General features: G+C 47.6%; 1 protein-coding gene across 1 annotated transcript in view; it reads right to left on the bottom strand.

Moving 5' to 3' along the window:
* Positions 1 to 25,990, bottom strand: part of LOC125943134 (translation initiation factor IF-2-like) — a 129,203-nt gene extending 103,213 nt beyond the window's left edge. The window contains exons 1-3 of the mRNA XM_049661538.1: positions 25,716 to 25,990; positions 21,794 to 21,959; positions 12,352 to 12,435 (exon numbers count right to left, since the gene is read on the bottom strand). Of these exons, the coding sequence (XP_049517495.1) occupies positions 12,352 to 12,435; positions 21,794 to 21,959; positions 25,716 to 25,952 (487 nt within the window). The 5' untranslated portion in view covers positions 25,953 to 25,990. The remainder of the gene's footprint in view (positions 1 to 12,351; positions 12,436 to 21,793; positions 21,960 to 25,715) is intronic.
* Between the last annotated feature and the right edge of the window lie 1,706 nt (positions 25,991 to 27,696).

Raw genomic sequence — 27,696 nt, 5'->3', positions numbered from 1 at the left:
AATATCATGACGTGCTCGATACGGCTCATAACAATACTGCGCCAATACGACACGCGTAGCGCCTATGTATTTTTAATACTTGGCTAAAGTTAGCTGAAACACCCTGTATATATGCAAACTTCTCCGACGGCCAGATATTAACAGGACACGTCTAGCAAAGAAGTCACATATGTAACCTTTACGCTATACGGACGCAGTCGGAATAGAACTCCCGTAAAGGGCCCCTAAACCACCTCAGCTATTTTTTTTAACATTTCAAGTTAACATGTTCATCGAGTTCAGAATGCCGTCACGATCAACGATGCCAAACACTGCAGCGCTACGCGCCGCAGGCGCGCCACAAAATAAAAAATATATAACGCCGTCCTCCTCTCGTGGCCTTTCCGCTATCCCCAGCGGTCGTCACGTTGTCAGCAGGGTGAATCTGGTGATGTCAGCCTCAGGGACGATATTGGTCCAACAAGGATCTACGACTTCCGGTTTGTCTGCCAGCAGGTGCGCGTGCTCCCTGCTCTTCCTTGTCGTGTTGCTCGCTTGTGCGCCCTTGCGAATCGGTAATTACAGCCCGCAACGCAAGTGCCAAATCGCTCGCGTTCCAACGGAGTCGTGCTTAGCGGTCTGATTAGCTGCGCGAATAGAGTGCGACAGTGTTGGCCTTTCTATACGAGCACGGAACACAAGGTCTATAGCGGCACGCTTCGCATGAACACGGGCTGGCACTGCAGCAGCAGCGGGTAGCCGAGAAGCGCTGAGTACACGTCCCCGTTACCGGCACGGTAACTCGCCGCATGCCGTTTGACTCTGCCATTCGCGGGCCGCCGTTTGACGGCGGTTTTCCTCACGAACGGCGAGATTTCCTTGCCGTAGAGAGGATGGGACTGGGACCCATTTGTGCGGCAGCCTCACCGCCACCGCCGCCGATCGCTCGACGGCGCCGATATCGTCGCTATAGGCCTTTTCCGGCTCACTTCAAAGCTAAAACGGACGGCGCTTCGGAATGAATTACCGACGCTCACAATCCGCAATATTTTCTTACCGTTGTTATCGCTCTTCGCAATATTATTACACCAAGAAGAAAACACGCTTACATTAGCGGCGCCGTCGGCTGCGATGCGAGCACAGCCGAGCCGGTCGTCTCCCGTCGGTAGCCGTGCACGGCATCTGAGCTCGACAAGTATCGGAGCTCTCGACTTCATGTTTAACGTTTGACAGTGGATATCGTTCTTCATAAAATGTACAATTTACACATCACTTTATCTAGGGAAAATTATTTTGCTTGGAACAGAAGCTGAAGCCGATGTTTTCGTTCCCGGTGGCGGAGGCGCGCAGCTTCGCAGTGGTCGATTGGCCCGTTGATCGTGCTGCGGGCGGGTCGCCGGCCGAACTACCGTCTACTTTGGACACCTCTCGCGTGGCAGACGTTCTAGAGCACTGGAGGCCGGTTCGCCGTCCGTATATTTGCCGCTAGCGTGGACGTGCCTTTACCGGAAGTGGGTGGTGTTTTGAGAAGCGCGTTGGCGATGACGTATGTCACGTGACATTTGGAGCAGCACTCGGCGAGGAGGAGAGACCAGCCGACGAGGAGAGTAGCGAAGGAAAGAGCGAAACGAGCGAGGGCCGTTTTTTTTTTTTCGATCATCAAACGCGTGTAACTCCATTATTACGGCACCATTTCGAAAAATTCTCGCGGCTACGTGTTCGTTGTAGACTCGTGCACAACTACAACACCACAACTAAATTTCGACCTCTGGGTGGTTTAGGGGCCCTTTAAGAATTTTCCGCGTCCAAGCCAGCGCGTTGAGGCGCGTTTCAATTTGGCCACGGACTCATGCCTTGACCGGTAGCAACTGATCACCCTTCAGAATTTTCTACGTGCAAGCCAGCACGCGGAGACGCTTGTAATGCTTAACAAAACGTAGATTTCCAATAGAGTTGAATCTGGCAATGATTTTTTTTCGAGATCAAATTACCAAACATCGCTCGCCATACGGTGATTACTAAAAGCCCAAATTCTTAAGTGGTTATTCGTTGTTTCTGTAATAATCATAGAGTTTCTAAATAAATACCCTAGAGGGAAAAGTGGCAGGAACGCATAAGGTTGCGTAACTTTGCAAAATCATCATGTCATGCTTGTGATGTGCTGTACGCGCATGTGCAACGACTGAAGCCTAGTGTCGGGGGGAGAATTCACGCATATTGTTCTTCTGGGCTCAAATGGCCTGGTGACCTTGTAAAATTCATCCCTAAAAATATTGCACTCGATATGCAAAGGTTCTCAGTGATTACACATTTCCAGTTTACATTTAGTTTATACCAGATATGGCCTCAAATTTAAGAAAAAAGGTAATGAATGTAGCGGAGCCAAATTTATGCGTATCAAATCATTCGGGCTAAAAATTATTTCTTTTTCGATTACCAGCAAGAATTTAACCGTTGGGCGTGCTTCAAGCGAGCAACATGCCTAAAAGTAAAAATCACTGAATACGTCTTCATTTGGGAACCCTCCCGGACATTCCTGAACATCGCTGCTGCCTGGGTGCTGCTGCATACTTCCCCGAATAGCTCATACTTAAGGAGTACCGACCCAAATTTTTATTAGCATCTTTTCTCTTGTAAAAGTATTTTGAGCCAGTAATAATGACATAAAGCCACCCTTGCTTCATTGCACGACGGTTAATTGTTTCGTGCCTTGCTTCTAGCGACCAGTCCAAGTTTTGATTGCGTAGAGCAACGAGAGGGGTGTAACCTTTTTGGCTGTTTTGCACGTACAGCTGGTCACCGGGACGCACAAAACTGTGGCGCGCATGCAGACGCGCGAGAATCGTTGTTGCTTGTTGTTTTGCTACTTCTACGCGCACATGTGCCACGCGATGTCCTCGCCTTTATCTAGCGGTGAATATCTTCTGCAGACGGGAGTCACCGCCCTACTAGACGTGGCCCATCAGGGCCATCACTTTCACGTGTGCGCGTCTTCAAACCAACCGCCTTCCTCACGTGGCAACCCTGCTAGAACGGCTGCATTGATTTCGTCAGCTGCCGTTAGGCGGCGACACAAGTTTACGCTAGCGCCGCTTTGGCACCAGCTGCCTTCCTGTATACGCGAAGGCAAATTTACATTTTGTTGTCTTTCTTCATGAAACTTTCGTTGCGAACGCCCTCCACCTCTCTTCCTGACCATGGCTGCCGCCTGCTGCTGCTTCTGGTCTAGGCAGAATGGTAGGCCGAATTGCAACAAAAACCCTTGACGCAAGGTTGTTGTTCATGCCTCAAATCTTTGCAATCCAGCCACGTTGATGCCGATGTCGCGAGGTGCTGCACATTGCGGTTGTCTGCGCGTACGTACTTTCAAGTTGAACTACTTCAGGTCGTGTTCAGTTTTCGTTCGTGAACAAGCGCGAGTAACCCTCGATGTATCGTTTGCTTTGTCGCTCAAAGCTGTTCTTTCTTGACGCTTCTTCACACCACTAGGCAGACCACTAATTTAAACGGAAAAATCGGTAGCGTGAGTACGGCGTCGTATAGGACGTCGTGGTTTTGCATACGTTTAAAAGCATTTTCGACGATGTCAGTCAAATGTACACACTCTTCTAATGTGATGCTGCTGCGTCTACTTAAAAATGTGAAGGCTGTACTTTCAAATTGAATTTAATTGCGTTTGAATCCACACTGCCAGATGATACTTTATAGGTGTACTGTGTATGCCCACAGAAATCGATCTCGCAAGTTATCTCGCCTTCGTAATCTTGAATTACGTGCACGATGAGGGGATCGAACGTCGGCCCCCCAAGGCCCATAAGCCCGTTGCTTTAACTACGAGGGCACAGTCGCACGAGCTCTTTGAGATGATCACCGTGTTTTTAAGATGATGATAACTTCCATACTATGACACATAACTACCGCTGGCGATTGACCAAAAAGCGGGCGGTACATTTAATATAAATAAAAATAAATAAACAAACACAATGCAATGTAAGAGTTGACACATTGCGCAAGTGCGCTAGAGCATATGTGCGCTTGCCGGTTTTCTTTAGGCCAAAGACGCAGGGATGAAATGGGCCAATTTACAGCATTTCGTTAACGGCTTCAAGAGAGCTCCGATTCGGAACAGATTTTGAAATATGCGTTGGAACTGCATAATTTCATTTTACTTCTAAAGCGAACAATCTCTCCTGCATACCTGTGCATTGGAACACATGAAAGCTGCTTGATTTGCAACCACGAAATATGCTCTTTTGATCCTGTAGCACTGCAAGAAAATTCGTTCCGACTGGTAAGCAAATACGTGTGTATGCATACGATATTGTTAAAGTAGTGCTGTCATCAAATAAAGCTAAATGTTTTCTCGAGCTAACTCGAGGCTTCCTCTTTGAGAGAGCTTTGTAGAACGCAGCTTAAAGGAATACCGAACTGCATCCCGAACTGTGGAAACGAAATGGCTCAACAGCGGCAGTATATTGGAATGTCCGCTAGAAAATAACATGCAAACAGCGCGAAGAGACCCAAGGCTCATCAATATTGTCTGAATTTGCCAATTTGAACACGCGCATGCAAACATTAGCGTCGAAGTTTCAATTTAGCTGTACACAATGCGACAATGTTTGCGCGCTTCTTATGGCATACCCAGTCGTATTTCAAAAGTAACAATATTTCGCATGGAGGTTTCTGGATATCTTCGTTATGTGAAACAAATGCTGTTTCATACTAAGCAGGCAAGCTTGCGGGAGTCAGTAGTGCAGACACCCCGCTTTGCTGTGCATTAATTTTTCATCTGCGACACTTCATATTGGATAACTATGCTGCATGTATTACTGCTACAACTTATGTACACCAGGTCGTTTCAAATTCGAAAATATTCATGCACGTGTCTGCTCACGTACGAAGTTCTGGTCGCGAGGGCCAGTGGTGCACTGTGGTCGCAGATGTGTGTCACTCTGCTCGTTCGATGATAAGTTCACAGGTGGAACGCATTGAATGTAATGCAGCATATATAGGAGTACGAGACTTAATGGTACATCTAATTATATGACGCACTCCGATAGGCTCCATTCGCATCTGACAATATATTTTGGTCGTCAATGCGAGCGCCGAGAGAGGTCCTGCTTTGCTAGTGCCGGATGCTTTGTATGAAACGGAGTATAGGCTTTTTATGCATTCCCATTTTTTGTTATAGTTAGGCTCTCAGATATTTGCAGTGCATTTCGAAGATCGTTATTTTCATTAGTGCTGATGACGAACTTTCTTTGCATGCTCCCGAAGGCAACGAAGCTGGCTTCCAACGAAGTAGCCATCTAGGCAACGGGAGGCGCTACCGTGGTCGACGTGATTGGGTCCACAAACAAGCAGAACCTGATTCACCATCAGCTTTGAGCGAGTATTCAAAACGTACCATTCTGGCGTTGAATGGCGAGCCGGCACTGGGGACTCGGGCACCGGCGGCTGGCGGCGCGCTCCACTGAAGGCCGGTCTGGGCACATGAGGAATGTTACCGGATACTGCGAAACGAGCGAGGTGAATTAGACTGGTTCGAGGCAACTTCGAGGCTATGAAGGCTGGCACAAGCATCGCACTATGATTATGAACAATGTTTCATATTCTCCGAAACCATATGATGGCCCCCTGTACTGGGTGCACGTATCGAAGCGATACCATACAAAACAAAAACACTAAGTTTAGATTGATAAAGTGTTACAGAAAAGAAAATGAGAACCATACTTTGTGTCGAAGTTTTGTGTCGAGACCCTAAGCACAGTACACTAGCGTGAAGTCAGATTTCAAGGTATCTGTGTTTTGGCTTTACCATAACTGCTATGAGTTCCTATAATTTGCTAAGTTCATCCTTAAAAATGTAATTTAGCCAACCTTCAACAATAAAAAATAACCAAGGTTTAGGATATATGTTTATAACTTGTTATTTAGGTTACGATGCACATTGCTTGGCAATTACAGGTGTTCTGGCTTGCTTGTGTCCTGAGGCGCTGTCTGCGGCACTACATGGGTTCGGGCCTATTTCGGGTTTCCAGGCACGGGCGCTTCGGTTGCGGCGGTCGGAGCCGGCGAGGGAGGTGCTCGGTGCCTCAGCGATTGTATAAACAGAAACCGATGCGATGGATGCGGTGGGTCATAACACCTTATTAAACGTCCAAATACATGACGTTACGGTGAGATTGAGTGGCAACATCAAGACGTAGTCATCAACCGTCTTTAGTTCTTGCATTTTTATGTCTCGCCAGTCCACCTCTCATGCAAGAGTGGCTTTGTTGGTACTGTAGAAGGGTAACTTAATAATTAAGCTGAAATAAAGTGAATGAAAAACTTGATCAGATCTAGTGCAGCAACATCAACCCGGTCTCGCGGCAAAACCGGCTATCTGGTTATTCTATTTACCAGTTATTAGAATCGAAAAGCGGATCCCCTGCTTAATCGGCTAGGCTGAGTCGTTATTCTGTTAATAAAATCCAGATATAAGAATACACGGATATTTGTTTTCCTTTACTGGTACGGATTTTACAACGATTCTGTTAATGCGACGAGCAGCACTCAAAAAACGTCATGTGCCTGTTTCCACGGTTTTCTGAAGAAAAAAAAACTACATCCCGGACGAAGTTTATATTTTGGGAAATTGCAAATGTTAGGGACGATACGTGGGCAAACGTTGAAGTGTATGTATGATTAGTAGTTTATTGAAAATTGCTAAACCCTCATTTCTAGCCTGTGTAAGAGGCATTATATTAGACGCTTACAAAGTTTATGTGATTCTATGATAGAGCCAAAACAGAAATAGCTTTATATTCCTAGGAAGTGGGTACCACTCTATGCGTGACGTGTACCGAAATATATGAGTGTGTAGGGTAATTATGTGCTTTCAAAACATTCACTGAATACTCGTCTTCTCCATCTTTCGATGCGTTATACAAGGAGCGTAGTTGGTTATCTCCACGGTAAACTAGGTGAGGTACGTTTTTTATATTCGGTAAAGCAGGAAGGATGTTGTGAATGACGAATTCTAAATGTTTATACTGTGTAGCTTAATTATAGCCTTTGTAAAAGGCTATAATTTCAGAGTGTCATACTGTTGTTATCCACAATGTTTCCAAGAGTCCAAAAACAAATCTACAAGCCACCAATTTCTCAATGAAAATAGAGGGAATGTTACGTGTAGCGCGTGATGAAACATTCATGTTCTTGCCGTAATCAAAAGCGTTGCAAATAATTGCAGAACCCTCGTTTATTTCCTTATTTTCATGCATTATATGATGTCTGTAGCTTCTTTCCCCGACGTGCCCATGTCCTCGGGGAAGTAAATAGGGCACGCGTTTAAAATGAGGGTCTGTTTGCGAGTAATATAATAACGAAGTTTGATGTGTCTGGAACAATTACGGCCTTAGCAGCATATTACGTATGACCAACGTCCTTGCGAAGTAAAATGTGTGTGAATGAATTACTGTGTTTGTAAAGATGCTTGACAAGATATCGAAAGCGGTATACGCAGGCAAAGTTTCAAATGCAGCAGCCTTATACGGGCAATGTCTGAAACTACGGCCACTTAATTATTGGCAACTTAAAATTTTGTTGCGCAAAAACGTATATTTACAAATATTTACAAAATAGGCGAGCAGCACAGGCGTAGCAGCAACCAGCCAAGATGGCGAGGAGCAACACCTCTACCTCGTCTTCTTTGGTGCTGGCCTAATGCTGACCTCTGCTTCGGTGCCGGTCTTCTTCTTCTGTCTCGCGTCATTACCCCCCGGGCGAAAACGCGCGCACCATCCGGGCAGGTCAGAGTGCAGCATCAGCGGACGGGCGATACGGCTTCAGCCGGGCAACATGAACTACGTCAGTCTTGACCGGCGAAGAAGATAACATTGGCTGTGCCGGTGCAATCTCATACGTCACGTCGGTAACTTGGCGCAGAATGCGATAAGGACCATGGTAGTGTGGTAGAAGCTTCGAGGAGAGACCAACGTGTCGATTTGGCGACCAGAGGAGCACTAAGGATCCAGGAGCGTAATATACATCCTTTTGACGGCAATCGTAACGGTTCTTTTGTGACACCTGCGACATCTGAAGGCGGTTGCGCGCGATATGACGCGCAGCGTGCGGCCTTTCGATGGCATCTTGTGCGTACTCCGATGGTTGTCGTGGAGCGGCTGGTAGTAACGTATCCATAGGTAGTGTCGGTTCCCGGCCAAAAAGAAGATAAAACGGTGAACAACCTGCCGTATCGTGGCGTGACGAATTATAGGCAAATGTGACAAAGGGTAATAGAGTGTTTTAGTTGAGCGTCTTTACGGTCCGCTCCGCTCCCAGCTGCCCCGCTAAGCCACAGCGGAGCGGCGGGCGATTTTCACATTTTAGTTATGCGTGTAGCGTAGCGGAGCGGACCTTTCGTTGTTGCAGCGCCCTCTGGCCAAATTCAGCGTAGTGAAACAAAATAAAAAACCCTTTTTTTCACTTTTACAAAGTAAGGCGAATATATATATAAATTATTTGTTCATGTAGTATCATACAGGTGCTTGTAATGCGTTGCCGGTCCATTTTATCGAGTTGGAAAGGAAGCGTCGACTTAGTGAACACCACGTGATAGCCAGCGAGGTTGCATTTCGAATCCAATCCAATCCTTTCTAACTCCAATGCGCTGGCGACGTTTTTGTTAGCTGTGCTGGTCACTTTATTTTCTTAAACAACCAGTTGGAGGTGTATTACACAAGTTATTCGCGCTCGCGCGACTAGTACCTCGATGCAAGGTGCTTCGATGTACGCGCGAGAGAGGGCGCGTGCATCGACCACACTCGCTAGCGGAAGACGGCAGCAACGCTCCGCTTAGGCAGCTTGTAAGCGGACCGTAGCCGCTATTCTGGACATTCCGCCATTTTCTTCGAAGCGTGACGTACGCGCGACGCTTACAAAATGGCTCCGATAGCCCCGATTTGCTTTTGTAACGTGACGCAAATTTGACGTTTCGCCTAAGAAACCGTAATGTAGTAATTGAACATAGCGTGGTTGATAAAGCAAAACAGTTTTCCTCCCCAGTAAAAATAAAGCAGCTAGCTAGCTCAAGGCGTACGATTTTTCCATCCAAATCGTTTTTCGCTTCCGTCGTCTGCATGCGCGCAGGCTGTCGTCTGCTTCATTAGCTAGGATGCGTGTCCTCAGGAAACGGGATGAGTCATGTATATTGGCGCCCACGCGCTTGCTTTTCTACCTTGAGACAACATACGCGACCTGCCAGTGATGATCAGCGCACGCACTAGGCCGCGTTATCGCTATCTCGTGATCCGCAAGTGACTCAGCCCGACTTGTCTGGCTGAGAAGCGGCCGAATATCCTCGATAGCGTTGCGCGCGCCACAGGTATCCGCTTGAGCGACGCAAACGCCGGCACTGCCATCTCTTGTACACTTCGCTGCTTACTCGCCCCGCGAGATGAAACTTCAAGGCGCCGTCTTGCGTACATTTCTTTTTGTAAATTAAAAGTCACCGTTGTTATAGCCTATGATGACGCGAAAAGACAATAATATTGATTACAATACAAACGCAGTAGCGAAAAGTGCAAAAAGTCGCAAGAAGTTTGCTAGTTTCAACAAATATTATTTCAAATAAACGTGTTTTTATTAGAAATGATGGTTCAAAACACAAATGCCAACACCACTCGAGAGCGATGCAAATGCTATGAGCACGCGTTGTGAACAAAACATTTTCATGGCCCCAAATGACAGGAAAAATGCGGCGATACGCATGCCTCACGACTGACACTGCATATGGCCGCTCATTACCATAATTCGCGCGGCTCGTCGCACCACAAATTATGGCGGAAAATCTCTGCAATGGCGGCCTAGCGCAACGTCACGCAACGTCAAATTGACGTTTACGAAACAGCCCTTCCTGTGACGCTCCTCGCGGGATATTCCTTCAGCCAATTAACAAGCTGACATGCCGGCTATCTTGGAACGCCACCACATATTCGCGAAATTGTAGATGCACTGCACGGGCTTCTGCACGCTACCGTCCACTTTCTTTTTAAAGCGCTAAAGTCGCAATATAGGTGCCAAGGGCCACAAAAAAGTATTAGTCGATAAAACTTGCAGCTCCACGTCACGTTTCGTCATTCTGACGAGAACGCAAAATTGCATTTTGCAATATTTCCGTTTCCCGGCACAAATTTCAATACACGTGACCTCTGGACAGCCAATGAGACAGCTAAGATGGCGGATAATGGCGGCCGTGCAGCCGCCATGCGTGTCCAGAATAGAGCCCCGTGTTTCTCGCTCCGCTAGCCCGCTTACGGCTAAGCGGAGGACGCATGCGCATTCGTGCTTCCGCTCCGCTCAGCGGCTAAGCGGAGCGTAAAAACGCTAAACTAAAACTGTCTAATGTAGCATCCCAGTCGCGGTGGTCGGCGGAAACGTACATGGACAGCATGTCGGTTATGGTGCGATTCAGACGTTCGGTGAGGCCGTTTGTCTGAGGGTGATAGGCGGTGGTGACTTTGTGTTTCGTGGAACATGAGCGTAGAAGGTCATCGATGACACGGGACCGCGATCGGTGAGCAGTTGACGAGCCGCTCCGTGATGCAGAATAACATCGTGAAGGAGGAAGTCGGCAGCACAGCTGGTTGGAAGTGCGCGCGTAATAGCGTAACGCGTGGCATAGTCTGTCGCGACAGCGACACATTTGTTCCCTGATACTGATGTAGGGAAAGGTCCGAGCAAATCGAGGCCGACGTGGAAGAACGGCTTTACTGGGACATCGATAGGCTGAAGAAGGCCGGCGGGAAGCGTCGGTGGTTTCTTGCGTCGTTGGCAAAGTTCGCAGCGGCCAACATACTTCTGTACGGCGCGATAAAGTCCAGGCCAAAAGAAACGACGCCGCACGCGATCATAAGTGCGCGTTACACCAAGATGACCTGCTGTAGGTTCGTCGTGAAGCTGCTGGAGGACAGTAGTACGCATGTGGGAGGGCACCACAAGCAAGTGTTCAGGGCCTTCGGAGTATACACTGTGGCGGTATAAAGTGCCATTATGTAAGGTAAACATCCGGAGTGACTCGCCAAGGGGCCCGGAAGTGAGACGGCCGGTTGTATAATGGAACGTAACGCCGGATCACGCCGCTGTTCATCGCCGAAATGAATTAACTGAGATATAGAAAGGACACAGGCATCGGTGTCAGGGTTGGTGCTGTCGGGTGGATCCACGGGATAACGGGACAGGCAGTCCGCGTCTTGATGTAATTGGCCAGACTTGTGGATAACGGAAAACGAGTACTCTTGTAATCGCAAAGCCCAGCATCCGAGACGGCCTGTAGAATCTTTCAGCGAGGAAAGCCAGCAGAGCGCATGGTGCGCAATTTATGAAAGTTAGCAGGAATACGTATGGGGCATCAAAAGGAAAGGAAATAAATTTAGAAATGGCTCGATTGCAGAAGTAAAGCAAGTCGGGAAGTGATGCGCGTTACATTCCATCAGGTGCTACCCAACCTGTGTCCACATTATCAAGCCAAACCTAGATATAACAAACAGGAATATAGTAGCTGTTTTCGAAGCCGGTAATCAATTACGTATTTGCTTATAAATAATGCAGTATACAATGGATATATATAAGCACCGGATGGCACTTTGTTAGAATGATGTACGACTGTATTAGCGGGGGCGCCCCACTTTTTGTCAGTGTTAATGTTCTAATTTGAATTTGCTTGCAGCAAGAAGCCACAAAAGCAAGACTGCGGGTGACTATTAAACAACGCTTTTTGGGACTGCGTGAGGAGGCCAGAGGTATCTCCCTGCCATATTAAAGTACGTTCCTACACTCAACGCTCCACCTCGACTCGAAAAAGTAGACAGCAGCGCCACCCCTCCACCGACTGGTCACTACAGCGCTTCATGATCATCTACGGCAATTCTTGAGAAGTCTAGCATCTCCATCAGTCGAGGAGCGGGGCTGTGCTCAACTTAGGGGGAACGGAGGATGAGTCAAGAATCGTTTGAGAGTACGTGGGTCAGCTATCAAGTTGTTGCTCGATTCAAGACGTGCCTGCTGTATCCTAAATGTAATTCATGCTATTGGCCCTTTCATAAAGAAAAGGGTCTTGCTCCTTCAGATTGCGCGTATGACGTATGTGCGGTCATGCATTATCGAATGTGAACTATCATCGGTGATTATTATTGAATTTACGTCAAGACATCACAAAAAGCTAGAAGACACACTTTACCCCTAGGACTAGATTCGACGGCCAGCAAGTGCGCTTGCTGCTATCGTTGAGATCTGAGTGTTGCTTGCCTACAATAAAGAGTTGGATTCTTAACTCTCTCTTGGTTTTCAATCTCACGTGACAATAGCATATCGAGAAGCAAATCTCACCAGAGAGGAGAGGTCGTGGTGCCTTTGCAGCAGTCGATAGCCTAGCCGCTGGGCCTCGTGCCGGCCCACTGGTCGCCCCACCCACTGCAGAGGGCAATATAACATGAACATGTGCTAGAGTGTTGATCTTGTGCACCACATTAAGTTGGCTAAAACACTGAATTTCGGCATATCACACAAACTACAATTACTCCTGCCATCCTGCGGATTCTTGAATTATCTATCACCAAATAATTGCATTCGCAACAGAACACTTCAGTGAGGAAGTTTGTACATCTAGCGTACATTTCATGTCTTAACAGAGTAGGAACAGAGTAGGTGATTTTTTTTTTCATTTTCGTTATGGCGGGCTTATATCCCTATTTGCGTGTGTTTCAAATTGTGCTTAATGATAAGTTTGACATAATCTGATACGCTTAATTACTATTCATTAGGCTTTATATTCCTCAGAAATGTTTTGTTGAGTTCCTTACTTCTTTCCAATGTGCAGACCTTAACACCTTTCACTTCACCTACATGCGCATTGCACTGTGAACCAGAATTCAGTGAAAAAATTATTGAGATCTGATGGAATTTCGGAATCAATGTTATGCGAAGTTTTTGCAGGCAGCTAACTATCCAGCACTGCTTGGGGTCCTGCAAAGGGTTGCCCAATGGACACACGTTTTGTTTATGTCAAGCAGTTCTTGTGCGCGTTTGCACCGCGAATGTGTACGTCAAGACAGCAGCAGGAAGGTAACAGCAACTATGTTTTTAATGCGTAAGCATTCTAGAGCTACTACTCTCGGAAATCTGTCCTTCTGTCCGACAGCCTATCTGTCTGTAACGCGTGACACGATGCGCTCCATAGCCATACATAGGGTCATAAGGGGGTATTTATGGCTAATATATTAGGTATATATCGGTATGAAGTGTAAGAGGTATTAGGTATATGTATTAAGCGTAAATAAGAATCCTTAAGGCGAATGAAGGGTAAGGAAGCCTAATGGAGAACAATCATGATGAAAATACTTAAGGTAATACTGACTGAGTGCAATTAAGAATATTGAGGCAGAATAAATTATTTAGGTTAAAAGAATTAGCACATTGAAGAATAATAGAGGTTAAAATGTTGAGCCCAATCATCACTGATTAAGGGTTCTGAAGCTTAGTTAGGCCTGATTTCAATTGACTGACTGATTAATACTAATCACCATTAATTAAAGGTAGTTAGGATGACTTGAGCCTATTCGGATGACTTTGAGTATAATTCCGACTAATTATGTTCGCCAATAAAGTAATTGCAATAGGGCAATGCAATAGTTCCAGCACACTGCGTCATCCTAGACAAAGTAAGCTGCGGTGTGCTCAACTTCTCACATACTGTGGGAGACCTATTTCCAGCCGCTTAAAACAAAACAAAAATAAACAATCAGAAATCGATCTAGCGTCGCCATCATATGCCCAGGAGCGTTCATATAGGTCACAGACGTACATGTGCAAGGTGGGCGACTGGAAAGAATGCTCAAGCACTATCTGACAAGTCCTGCTAGGGAGTTTCTGTAGTAATCTTTTGTGCTTTAGCAAGGGAACGTTCGAAACTGTACCGTCGCGACTTTCGCTTATCCCGAAAAGAGCGTCTCCAAGCGTTATCTGCCGCGAGGAATGAACAGGGAAAAACTGGCACACACGCCCTTGTATTAGAAACTAATGATACGCGATATGACACACGCGAAAGGCAGTGGTAAAATCGTCTATTACTCGCATGTATCGCGAGTAGTACCTACCTACATACCTTGTGGTATCATGTTGCTACATGTTCTGGCATCAGAACCCCAATAAATGAACACCTATGATCGCGTAACCGCTAAGCCTCAGTCATGCAAGTATCAACATTATCATGATTCATTTGTCGTACTATAAGTGTATGACGCGGCATGATATGAGTATATGCTTAAGATTTCTTTTTATTACCACCCAGTAAAGCTCGCGTTACCCCGTTCATGTTATACAGAGATTGCAGAGTGATCAACGCATCGGGACAAGTGCCTGAAGCCTGGCATTCAATGTCTCGCTGTTAACCGCTTCACGTGCCTAAAATGTGGTGAAATGCTTCTAAATGCGTAATCACTTCTATCCCTACCCAAAAAGGAAGCCCGTTCGTCCATATGTCTGTCACGTGAGGCGAATCGCTACGAAGACATTAATGTATGACACAAAATAACTTCGAAAGGAAAAACGTTGGTGGTGGTGAGTTTCGGACCTACGACCGCACGCTCAGAAGCCGATTGTCTTACTCATTAGGCTAAACACCTACACTTGCAGAGGCGAACCATATGAAACTATTGTACCGGCGGTACAAAACAAATGTCAAAGGAGAACAATTTCTATGAAGGCTTTGTTGAAAGATTTAGTGATGGTGGAACGAAAGCCTTCTCTAGGACCACGTGTAGAACTGACTTGGAGCCATGTAGCCACGAGAAAAATTCCGATTTTGCGAAAATTTAATGCCAAACGTACACCCATGATGTGTTTCGGTGGTCGCGGTATGCGCCTTCCATTGGAGCATTCCTTCACCGACCGAAATGTCACCGATCTCGAGGGCTGATGCGCTTCCCGTCACGCTACACAGGTAAACAATCGATGAGTTGATAAGGATGATAAGGATTGATAATGGGTTATATGGGTCTCATCATGGTTCATAATGGTTTGACGCCGATGAACAAGGTGCTAAAGAGCGATAAGGGCCTAAAATGGTCGGATAAATTTTGATAACGTTAATAAGCACTGATAAAGGTTGACAAGGATACGATCAAGCCCGATAAGGTTGAGAATGACCGATATGAGTTCAGGATCAGATCATGTCGAATAAGGTTGACAAGGACAGATAAGGATTGCTAAGGATTGGATCAATTGCGATAAGGTTGATACCAACCGATACGGCTCGATAAGGCTCGGATCGTGTCCCATAAGGTTGATGACGACCGACAAGGGTTGATAAGGGTTTATACTGGTTGGATCAAGTTTAATACCATTGATAACGAGACCGGGCTGGGAGATGAGCAAGTAGCTAAAAGCTGACTCATACTTGTACAACTCCCAGAGGAGGTTCTGCGTGAAAGGGGGGAGGGGGGAGATGTACTCGAAGCACGAAGCCACAATAAAATTGACGGGCTTTTGGCGAGCGGCGAGTGCGGCAATCACAGATCACTTGCTCAACACGCGCAGTCACTGATGGTAAAGCGCAAGGCCGACGGCGCAAGGCTACATGTTTTTGTACGCCGTGAAATTGCAGACTAGCATGTACAGCTGCTTTATAACCACGTCGTCGTCACGCACCATTCCACTGCTGCGAAGGTGGATTACCAACGAAGTAGTTTAGCACACGACATAGGGGTGACATAGAATTTAGATCAGAGGTTTGGGCAAATTTTATTTCTCTTGAACGGGGACGGCGGTCATCCCGAAGAAAGACACACGCATACACACTTTTATTTTGATCGGCGCATGCATTCGCGTGGAAGACTCCCGCCACCTCGGGGAGCCGGCGGAAACTAGACACGCGCGACGGGACCACCACGCTATGAGAAAGGAAGGAAACAAGGCACGCAAGCGCATGGAACGCCGACAAAGAGGGGCGTACACATGGCCGACGCGGGTCACAAAGCGGCAAATCTTTGCGAAACCCCCATTATATTCCTGAGAGTCTACTGAACTTGAAAATGATGTCTATTGATAACTAATCTACTGAAAATGCGCATCCAAATGTTGAGACGTATAAGCGTTTGCATAGAATGAACCGATGTTGCATGAAATTCGGGAGCTTAGATTTTGCCCACGCAGATTTATCGACGGACACGAAAAATACGCGAAACCCTTACCATAGACAGCTTCGCTGTAAAAACGGTCTTCAAAGTTATCCTTGATATACACGCACATGTAAACGCGTAGTGCCTAGCAGACGACTGGTGGCACAATCCCACTAACCATGGTTCGGTCAGCGTCCGCCAGGCTGCGACTCTGCTCGATCTCGTGGCTAATTAGACGCAAATTTTCCATTAGGAAGCGCGAGAGAAGAGGATACATGCACGCCTGATGCACCAAACGCTTCAGCGTTGCAAATAGGGTGTGGTTAGATCGCGTCAATGCTTATCGCTTTAACGTCTCAATTCATCTTCACATGGGAGCTGCTGGATTTAAAGTACGTACACTTCATGCAGAGACGAGTGTATCACATCTCACAGGTTATGGCGTGCCATGCTGCACCTTTCTGACTGGATTGTAGACAGAGCAGTCTGCATGTGGTCTTCTGCATTAACCGACGAAAAGTGCCTAACCTTGCACTTCGCCTGAATACATTCTGTGGCTGCATATATGCCGTTGCCTAAGCACTAGAAGTTTACTCGTAGTTTACTTTGTACAATAAATCTAGACCTCCACAGCTAAGTGCATCGCCGATGTGCAGAGTACGAAAAAAACTTTACTTCGCCCTACTGTACAAGTAGAGTACATTTCCAAACATAACACTGTGCACGCCAGAGCATGTCATGTGAAGTCCTTTTACAGGCTCTAGCACTTCCGTGTCAGTGCCACGTTCTAGCAGAGCCTCCCAAAAATTGAACAATCGGCATGTCAGCACTCACCCATTCAGGAACATTTAAGCTGCGAATGAGTCTCTCTATTGCACCAACACGATGCGAGGCCGACCACAACCAGGCTAATCTGCCATAGCAGAGGTTCTTAGGCCAGCCGTACACATTTTAGCAATAACCCCAAATACTGCCTAAATAATAAACCCGCGTAACATTTTGTGCAGGAAATAATACTCACAATGAACTTCAGGTAAACAAAGCTTGGTCAAAATATATTCCAAAAGAACTTCTTCTTGGGCAAGTTGGTGCTGATATTTCCTAGGTGAACTTGTCTGTGGCGCGAAATGCATTTTGTGAAAAGGGACAGAAGAGAAGAGACAGTGAAGCGCCGCTTCACTGTCTCTTCTCTTCTGTCCCTTTTCACAAAATGCATTTCGCGCCACAGACAAGTTCACCTAGGAAAGCTTGGTCAGTTGGAGCTATATCACGCAAACATAAAACACTCGCTTCGTCCATTCTGAGCTTCATGGGGTCTGCCTTAATAGAAACTACTTAAGCCTTTTGTAAACCTGCTGTTTGCGGCTAATATTGTGCGGCCATATCATTGACGACGATCTACCAGTATCTGGATCGAAGGTCAATAGAGTAAGAGCTGGTACCGTAGATACAGTCTAGGGCGTCGTCGATTCGTGGCTACGAGTAGGCGTCTCTTAATGACTTTGTTTAGATGGCGGTAAACCACAAAGAAGCGCCATGTCCCGTCCTTCTTCTTAACCAACACTACCGGTGGCGCCCAGGGACTCGAAGAAGGCTCACTTGTGTTTTAATCGAGCATCTTGTTAACCTCACTTTGAATTACCTGGCATTCCGATAGAGATACTCGACATGGTCTGCGGTGAATAGGAGCAGCATCGCCAGTATTAAAAAGTCGACATTTCGCCCGAAACGTGAAGCATCAATTGCTATAGCAAATTAGTAGAGAGCTATACGGAGTGAGGATAGTAGTTTTATCGGCTGTATAAACTTGGGCAGATTCGCTTACAAACTTACTAACTGAAGTAACAAGCATGGTGACAGCGCGCATAATCGAACATGAATAGATCACACTCCATTGCAGACAACCACTGTCAAAACGCTGGCGTAAGCAAGCGCGACTGCAGCAGAGAGCGAAGGTTTGTGCGGTTTATCGCTTCAACGGGAGCTGAACGGCGCGAAAGCACAGCGCATACAAAGGTAGGAGCCGTGTGCAGATCGCCTTCAAGATATGGTGCGCACGACCGCCCGCAGCCGCGCAAAGTACAAGTACGTAGTTGCGGGCCGAGTAGAAGCCCCACCTCCTCCGTCGCGCCCTGCCTTCCCGCTTTCCTCCTTTCGCGTGCAAGATTGAATCGTCAGTTTCTCTTGCAGGCCAGTCGCAAGATACGCAGTTGGTGCCGCAGCACACCGTTTCCCCCCCTCCCTCCCATGCCGCCACGGCCGTTCGCGCGACGGAAGACGTTGCGTTAGCTCTCTGCCGTGCGCTCGCTCTCCATGAAAGCGCGCGTCCCTCACTCGCTTTCACTCGCACATACAGTATACGGCAGCGGCGACGATTTTATCGCCCTTGGAATTTATACGGAACCTCACGGCGACGGCGACGGTAGGAAAGCGCTTGAATATTGCAATAATACGATGCTTCGCAGCAAGCGTCTGGCCTAGGGGGATTGTCAGAGTCAAAGGCATCCGAAAACAAAACACCGTAGAAGTCTTCGACTTGTGCAGGTAAAAGGTCGATTGCAATCATTTTCTGAACCTTGGGATCAGCGCAATAGACAGACCTTGGAGAACTGGTAAGCTCAGACGAAACGTCGGGTGAGCAAACCGCCACGTGATGGTCATCTAAAGGCTCAAGTTGGGCGAGGCAAATTCCTCGAGGCACAATTTGCTTGGCCTTGAGGCACAACCTGCTTGGTTAAGCCGAATTTTGCGACAGGGATGCAAGTACGGTTGGCCATGATAATCATACCTGTGTAAGGTACGGTGACATCATACCCCAGCGGAATGTTGGGCCGCGGAGTCATGAGATACTCTCCATCAGGAGCCGGCGGGGAAGATGCCAGTTTAGAAGCGTGAATTGCAGGGCTAGCTGGTTTAATGTTTTAAAGCCGAAAAGAAACAGCGATAACCAAGACGCAGGACCAGAAGGAGGCACACACGCACACACAGTCGTCATATAGCGAACAGATGACAGTTGGGTATATGACAACAATTTGGGCGGCAGTCGAACGAAGTTGGTGGGGCTTAAGCGGCTCGGGGTTGCATCATTAGTATCCGGAAGAATAGGCAGTTCTAGGTGGAGTGTGCTGGCGGAGCAGTCAGTAAGGGCCGAATGCGCTGAGAGGAAATCAAGGCCGAAATTAGATCGTTGGGGCAATAGACAATCACGGTGAAGAGGAGTGGAGTGTGGCGGCCAGCGAAGCCGACAAATGACGTATACATGCCGACGATAGGGACAGTACCGCCATTCGCAACGCGGCCGACTCGCGCCGACGCTGGGGTGAGGAACTTTCTCAGTCGTCGTCGAAAGGCAGCACTCATACTAGAAAGATGGGCTCCTGTATCGATGATTGTAGTAACAGGATAGTCGTCAACGTCAAGAAGGTTTTGGTTCGTAGATAACGTGGGCAGAAGCTTGCTTTGAGGGCAGGGACGACAACGCAGCTTCACCTCCAGAAACTGCATAGCCTAGTTTTCCGACTGGGTGCAGGCGGCGGTAGGCGGGCAAGAGAAGCGACGGGGTTGGGTTGAACGGGACTTATGGCGTCGAGGTGAAGGCGAGCGGCTGTAGCTAAGGTTCGGAGCTGGAGCATTGGCGGCAGTGGGTTCACGACGGGTGGCATAAAGAGTGGTAGGTCCAACGGTGCGGGAATAATCGCCGGCATATGTCCCAGGTGGTGGTGGCCATCGGTTGCGGCAGTAGCGAGCGGCGTGGCCGATGCGACAGCAGTAGAAGCAGATAGACCTGTCATAAGGGGCATGCCACTCGGACGGGTTGCGATATGTTCTTCTTTCTGGGGTTTTACGTGCCAAAAACAGTTCTGATTATGAGGCACGCCGTAGTAGAGGGCTCCGGAATAATTTTGACCACCTTCTCCAGCAGTCCTTTTCAGCCACATATCGCAACCCCTGGGGTTCGTTGGGGGTTGCGATATGTGGCTGAAAAGGACTGCCGGAGAAGAGGAGGGCAGCTAGAGAACTGGGGAATGCTGGCTTGAGTTGAACAAGCAAAATTGAGACCTATGTTGCCAAACGTCTGTCTCAACGACCTGAATCACCGCAATCGTGGTTGCTGGCGGACCGGGATGCGTTGCGGAGAACGCTGGCGAACAGGCGGCCTCGAGCTCGCGGCGAACAATGCAGACAACATCATCACAGGTGGTGGGCTCACACTGTCGACCCTTACACGTCGACGTAGCAGTAGTAGCGGGTAACCGCATGATGTGGTTTGTGATACGGCGGCTATTATAGCTTGTTCAAGGTGACGCTATTCTTTTATGATGGCGGTGATTGTCGAAACGTTGCCAAAAACAAGCAAATTGAAAGCGTCGTCCACGATTCCTTTTAGTACATTAGTCACTTTATGTCCTTCAGACATAGTGTAATCAGCTTTGCGGAAAAGAGCCGAGACATATTGGATGTACGAAGCGTACGGCTCTGTAGATGTCTGAACACGAGTCGCAAGAGCCTTTTTCACGGCAACCTTGCGCCCACAGGGGTCGCCAAACAGTGCGCGCGCGTAGCTTCTCGTTGAATATAATCCACCTGATCATCTCGTCTTCATGCATTTGGAGCCACACGCGTGGCGTGCCGCTGAGATAACAGATGGCATTGGCGAGCATAATAGTTGAGTCCCACCTGTTATTAGCAGTGACGCGTTCATAGCGCTTGATCCATTCGTCAACGTCGTGTCCCTCCAGGTCAGCGAACACACCAGGATCGCGATGGTGGGCAACCGTGACGATTGGAGCAGGCTCACAAGCCGCAGCGGTTGCTGATACGATTTGTTCACCGGGAGGCATGGTGATAAGCTCGATGTACCGACCACTGTGGATCTTCGGGGCGAGGACGGGGATCGCAAACCTCCACCGAAATGTTACGTGTGGAAACACAGACAAAAGAAACTATTTACACTGTATTTACAAGAGCAGCGCTGCCAGAGACCAAGATCGAAACGAGCTCGTGCCAAACCCAGGTGCTCGTCTTCATCTTTATTTGCACCGTCTATAGCGTCTGTTATATCCCAGCAATATATATGGGTTGAAGCTTCAGTAAGAGATGCATATACCCATATATGTCAGTGCCAAGAATGTCAGTGTGCGGCAATCACTTTTTTTGTCATCCATCTCAGAATGCACATCAGTTCATTCATTGTCTTTCTACCAAAAAAAAAACGCTACACCTCGGAACAGAGAAATATTGTAAGTCAATCCTACTGGATAGTGGCATTTTGAAGAGCTCTGTTGGCTGACATTGCCCCATGTGTTTTGTGACTCAGCTGGGGTTCCAACATACGAGTACGAAGTAGTTTAGCTGATAAATATCAGCTTAATAAAAGAAAAGGGGAGGGGGCAGGAATTAACGAGCTAACCACACAGTTACGATATGAGCTATGCTGCTGTAAAGTTGTAGGCTTCAGGCGAGTCTTCGAGTACCTTGCGTAACACCAAGATGACATCACCTGCCTGTCTACTTTTGCGAGTCACGAAGCGGTTTTAACAAATTTTTTGAATTGGTTTTTTTAGACCCCACTGATGATTTCATACACCTGAAAGAGAGTCTTTAAGAAAAGATAACTGAAGTCTCAACACGAAAAACACCATTGGGGGGCAGACCTGGTCGGAGGTTTCTCTTCGAGGCCCCAGTCTGTCCTGCAGGCGGTCCCAGAGGCCTACGTGGTTCAGGCACAGCTGGTGTTGGTCGGTCTGCCGGCCGCTTTGCCACAGTAGGTGCAGAAGGCATTCCTCGAGCATGTTTTGATGCCCCAGACGTGGATCCGACCTAGAGAAAGCGGTCAAGGTATTACATGTGGATCAGCATAGGTAACTTCGTAAGAAAGTTACTCAATTTAGCGAGGCCTTAACGACACTGTCTTTTTGAAAATAATTACTCATAAGAGACTTCGGTAATGTAAAATTTCTCTAGGGACTTCGGCTAAGTACAATGCCTTGGACGCATTTCATTCCAAGGGGGATATATCAATGTATGTGCCTTCATACTTCGCTGCTTCAAAACACGTGTTGAAGAACTTAGGGATACATCCGGGTGCATTGAAACTGCTTTTCTAGGCAAAGCACAATTTTGAAGCAAAAACTTCATTACGCTACCTCGGGCAGCCATCGGCGACTCAACAGTTTTCACCTTGAGAGCTAGAGGTCAAACCACGAGAGATCATTAAGGCGCGTTTATAGTCCGACGTTATCGGCACGTTGGCGAGCGTCATTCAGACGCCGGGCGCGTCGGAGCGCATTGGCCGCGCGTCCGTTTACGTTGGTGGTGCCAGTACGTCGAACCATCGGTCGGACTATAGCCGCTGTTGTTCTCGCCAACGTGACATAACGTGTGGGCGTTCACGCTACGTCGGACTATATTTAGGTCTTCAGGAAACCCTGGGGCGGTATTCTGTAAGAGTCTACTTAGTGGACTGTCCATATCGGCTGTCGCTGATTGGCTGCTGCTTGACGTGCAGGAAGGAGACTGGCTGGCACCTTCCTGCACGTGAAGCAGCACCCAATCAGCGACAGCCGAAATGGACAGTCCACTAAGTATACTCTTACAGATTGGGAAGGCTTAAGAGTGAGGATCAACGGCAAATATCTCGGCAACCTTCGGTTTGCAGCTGACATTGTCCTATTCAGCAACAATTGAGACGAATTACAGCAAATGATTGAGGACCTTAATCGAGAAAGTGTAATAATTGGGTTGAAAATGAATATGCAGAAGACAAAGATAATGTTCAATAGCCTGGCAAGGGAACAAGCATTCAGGATCGCCAGTCAGCCTCTAGAGTCTGTAAAGGAATACGTTTATCTAGGGCAATTACTCACAAGGGACCCTGATCACGAGAAAGAAATTTACAGAAGAATAAAATTGGGTTGGAGTGCATACGGCAGGGATTGCGAAATCCTGACTGGGAGCTTACCACTGTGGTGGAAAAAAAAGTGTACAATCATTGCATTCTACCGGTGCTAACATATGGGGCAGAAACTTGGAGGTTAACAAAGAAGCTCGAGAACAAGTTAAGGATCGCACAAAGAGTGATGGAAAAAAATCTTAGGACTAACATTAAGAGACAGGAGGAGAGCGGTGTGGATCAGCGAACAAACGGGGATATCCGATATTCTAGTTAACATTAAGCGGAAGAAATGGAGCTGGGCAGGCCATGTAATGCATAGGATGGATAACCGGTGGACCATTAGGGTTACAGAATGGATACCAAGAGAAGGGAAGCGCAGTCGAGGTCGGCAGAAAACCAGATGGGATGATGAAGTTAGGAAATTTGCAGGCGCAAGTTGGAATACGCTAGCGCAAGACAGGGGTAATTGGAGATCGCAGGGAGAGGCCTTCGTCCTGCAGTGGACATAAAATATAGGCTGATGATGATGATGATGACAGAATACCGCCCCTGAAAGGAGACATTGCCGCCGTTGTCCGAGTAGAGTTGGGCCCGCTGCGAGTTGCGACCAAGTCTCTCTACTGATCACCGCAGTGTCTTCACAGGCATAAAAAATGATGAATAAACACTGTATTCATTGCAAACATGTCTGCATATCATTTCGAAACCACACCTCGGCCACACTTCCGCCACAGCTCGACAATGGGCCTAGCCAGGGCATAGAAGCTTTTGCTATCAACCAGGGTTAACCAAAGCTAAACCACACGAATTTTTGATAATGGTTTAGAAAATAGTTAAAGAATGTTCTCCCATTGCACATTCCGTCCGCTGACATTGAATTCAAATTTATAGTTTTAAAAATGGTGGGCATCAAAAGAACAACAAAATAAGAGATATTTGAAGCCAGTACTCATAACTTAGCGACTATGACATTTTCAGGACGCAACAAGGTGACTGTAAAAAAAATGTCGCAGTTTCACCCGAAAGGCGAAGCATCAATTGCGATAGCAGATTAGTAGAGAGCTATACGGAGTAAAGATAGTTTTATCAGCTGCATAAACTTCGACATGCAGCAGCACCAGCAACGCGGAGAACTGTTGTCGACGCCGTCGGTGTTTTGCCCGCGTTCGCATCGAACGCGCGCGGTGTTGGTGACTGTTGCCGGTGCCTCTGAGGCGGCTCGGAGATTTTCGACGAGATCAGAAAGGCACACTCGTCGAGCCGCGTTGGAAGTCTTTACCACCTTATCGCCTCGCAACGTTTTTTATATAATTTGGTGCCACAGCTAAACTTGCCTCCCCTGCCTCCCTCCCGTTCCCCCACGGCCTTTCGCGCGACGGAAGAAGTCGCGTTTGCTCTGTATATTTATATGGTCATTGTAAAGGTGTTGTAAAGGAGGAAAGAGACGCTTAATTCTGCAGCCTTTCAGGGCGTACGGCGCAGAACGCGCGTTTGCTCTCCGCCGTGCGTTCGCTCCCCCAGAAAGTGCGCGTCTCGCGCTTTCACTCGCACATACAGCATATAGCGCGCGGTGACGATTTAATCGCCGTTGACGTCATACGGAATCTCACGGTGACAACGAGCGCGACGCCGACGGCAGAAATCCGCTTTCAGTGTCCATATAATTGCTATCGCAATAAAGCTTTCAGAAAACTTATGCGACCCGTCTCATTCGCAACCCAATTTCCAGATAAGCTGTTTATTAGAGAAGTTGCAATAAAAGCTTTAGTTTGTAATTAGGCCACATACTCGAAAATGGTTACATGTACAGCCATTTTTAGAAAGGTCGTAATTCGTTCACACACAATTTGCTTAGCCAGAAGGTTGGCCATAGTGTTTCTCCTGCCTCAGTTTCGGTTAACTCAGTCTATGTTACTTTCACACTTCTCCCAACGCAGCAGCACAATAACTGCGTTGTTCTGCGTTGTAATGTAAACACATTACAAACGTCCGGATCGCTTGCATAAATAATTTACTACAATATCCGTAATACGTCTGCATACTTTGAACATTGCCCACGCGTTACCCATAACGTGCCCCTTATTTTCAACAAATATAAACAAGATATTAGGGTTGTGTAGTAATACGTAATGCGTTTTTAGAGTGCACTTAAACGATATGATAACTATGCAATTGCTGCAAGTCCATCTGTGCTATGTTTTTTGACTGAGCTATGAGGGCGCACGTCTGTTTCGTACATCCATTTTCACATGTGAGGTAAAGCCTGATGGCAGAGAATACTTGATTAGGGTTAAAAACTACCTTACGGTATTTTAGTACAGCTACTATCGGAAGAATTCCTTCTGGTCAACTAGTACATGGTAAGGAAATATATGATTGGTAAAGATGCTTTTAAACTAGCGTCTTTCTTGCAATGAAAATGAACTGCACGACTGTCAACATTTTATGTCTCCACATTTTACGCAATTTAGCGGTTTGAAGAGTCTGATTGCCTCGAACGTGAGAGGCCTTTAGGAAGTTGTGCTTTCACGAAGTACAATTTTTTGTGCTTTTATCCTCTCTTATGCAATTTCTTTTACCAAGTGCAGTTTACTTTCTGCCCGTTTATGCCAGTCTGCAAACGGTCTTGCAGTGTCTGACAAACTCGATGTAGCGGGTTGCAATAAACCAGTGGTCATCACCTGTGGTTGCTGAACACCTTTTCGGGCGGCCGATGGCCTCACTGGTGCCTCTCTGGCAAACTTGGTGTCAGCCGCAGTCTTAGTTGCCGCACTGGGACACACCGGGACTGCCCTGGGCTTGCTGGCCAACGACAGCAGCCCTGCAGGACGTTGGGTGTCCCTGGCAAACGTGTTGGCGGCTGCTGTCGTGGTTCCAGAACTAGGCTGCACCATGACTGCCCTGGGCTTGATGGCCATGGACAGCCGCCCTGCAGGACGCTGTACTGGTGCGTGGGATGCTGCTGTGGACAATCGAAGGCGAGAAAGTCGCCACAGCTAGCATTTGCAGAAACTCTAGATGGAAGCAATAAGTGGTAGGATACAGAATACCATTGAAGTCTATGTAGACAACTTCTGTTCAGTGGAGGTGAAATGATTTAACCCAGCCACAATTTATCGGGGAAATACTTATGAAAAAATGCGCAACTGAGGCAGAACGTGGTACATATATGTATTTAGGAAAAAGTTTACCGCGTCATGTGAGAATGGCGAATGGACGACTAAGCTATGTGGGCAACACCCATATTTTAGAGTAGGTTTCGCAAGTTCCGGGCCCTTAGAAAACGCAAGAAACCATTATTGGCCTCATTATCTCAAGTAAACATTTGTCAAAATTTTGTGCTACTTCGATTTTAACGCGATATGGTTTTCACTTCAAAAAAAATTTGTTGCAGCAGACATCACATACCTGCAAATCTCAAAAGCAAAAAGGCCATGAAAAGTGACTACACAAAGGTCTTCATGCCCTTTCTGCAGCTGCCATGTCTAAAAAAGTGGTGAGGTAAGTTGGCGTGAATAAAACGTGAATAAAATTGCCGAGTTTCAGAGAATGCTACGGTACCAAGTTGCTCAATTCTGAGGCAAGGGAACTTTACAATAATGACCTCAGCACACTTTGGCATGCGCCATGTGGTTGCGCCCTGTGGCGCCATCTTTGGTACGAGAGGTGCTGACGTCACCAGCGGTGATGCACACCTCCGCCTTTAGCACCTCGCCGACCTATGTTGTGTGGTCAAGTCTGAAAGCAAGTTGAGCCACAGTTGCTATTCGCCCCATAAATGAGAAAGGGACGAGCGAATTTAAAAAAAAACAATTTATTGCGATAGCAGTTATATGGACACTCCAGCTGCATCTCTGCCGTCGCCGTTTGGTTTCGTATAAAATCCAAGGACGATAAAATCGCCACCGTGCGCCGTATGCTGTATGTGCGAGGGAAAGTGTGCGAGGGTGAGCCGGCGATCGCGGTTCAATCTTGCGCACGCAAGGGAGGAAAGTGGGAAGGATACGCGCCGTCTTCCAGTTGTGCGCAACGATCCGGAGGGAGGGTAGGTAGGGCGGGATGGGGGGGGGGGGGGGGAGGGGCGTTCTGCTTTGGCCCACCGGGGTCGCAAGGCTACGGGGCGAGGGAAGGGAGTGGGGGCGCGTCCTACGCCGCGGGGACCGCCCCAGCGGTGACTTTACAATTGCTAGGCACCACAGCGGGGCGTGGCATTTCAGGAGTCGCCCAACGCTTGTGCGCAGGCGCGAGTACGAGAGAAAATCTGGGGGCTTTTGCTCCTTGCTGCTACGGATTTCTTTGCTTGATTGATTGATTGATTCTGGGGTTTAACGTGCCAAAATCAGTTCTGATTATGAGGCACGCCGTAGTGGAGGGCTCCGGATTAATTTTGACCACCTGGGGTTCTTTAACGTGCACTACAATGCAAGCACACGGGCGTTTTTGCATTTCGCCTCCATCGAAATGCGGCCGCCGCGGCCGGGATTCGATCCCGCGATCTCGTGCTCAGCAGCGCAACGCCTTAGCTGACTAAGCCACCGCGGCGGGTACGGATTTCTTTGCTCGTTTTGTATGCGTTTGTCCCTAGCCGTGCCGGCATCGAGTTTGTTTACGCTCCGACGCTGCCTGCCGGCACACGTACGCGAAACCCAGAACGTAAAGGTA

This window comes from Dermacentor silvarum, chromosome 1 (assembly GCF_013339745.2).
Source record: "Dermacentor silvarum isolate Dsil-2018 chromosome 1, BIME_Dsil_1.4, whole genome shotgun sequence".
Classification (NCBI taxonomy): Eukaryota; Metazoa; Arthropoda; class Arachnida; order Ixodida; family Ixodidae; genus Dermacentor; species Dermacentor silvarum.
The sequence above is the reverse complement of the archived record's forward strand: the minus strand, read 5'-3'. Positions and strand labels throughout refer to the sequence as shown.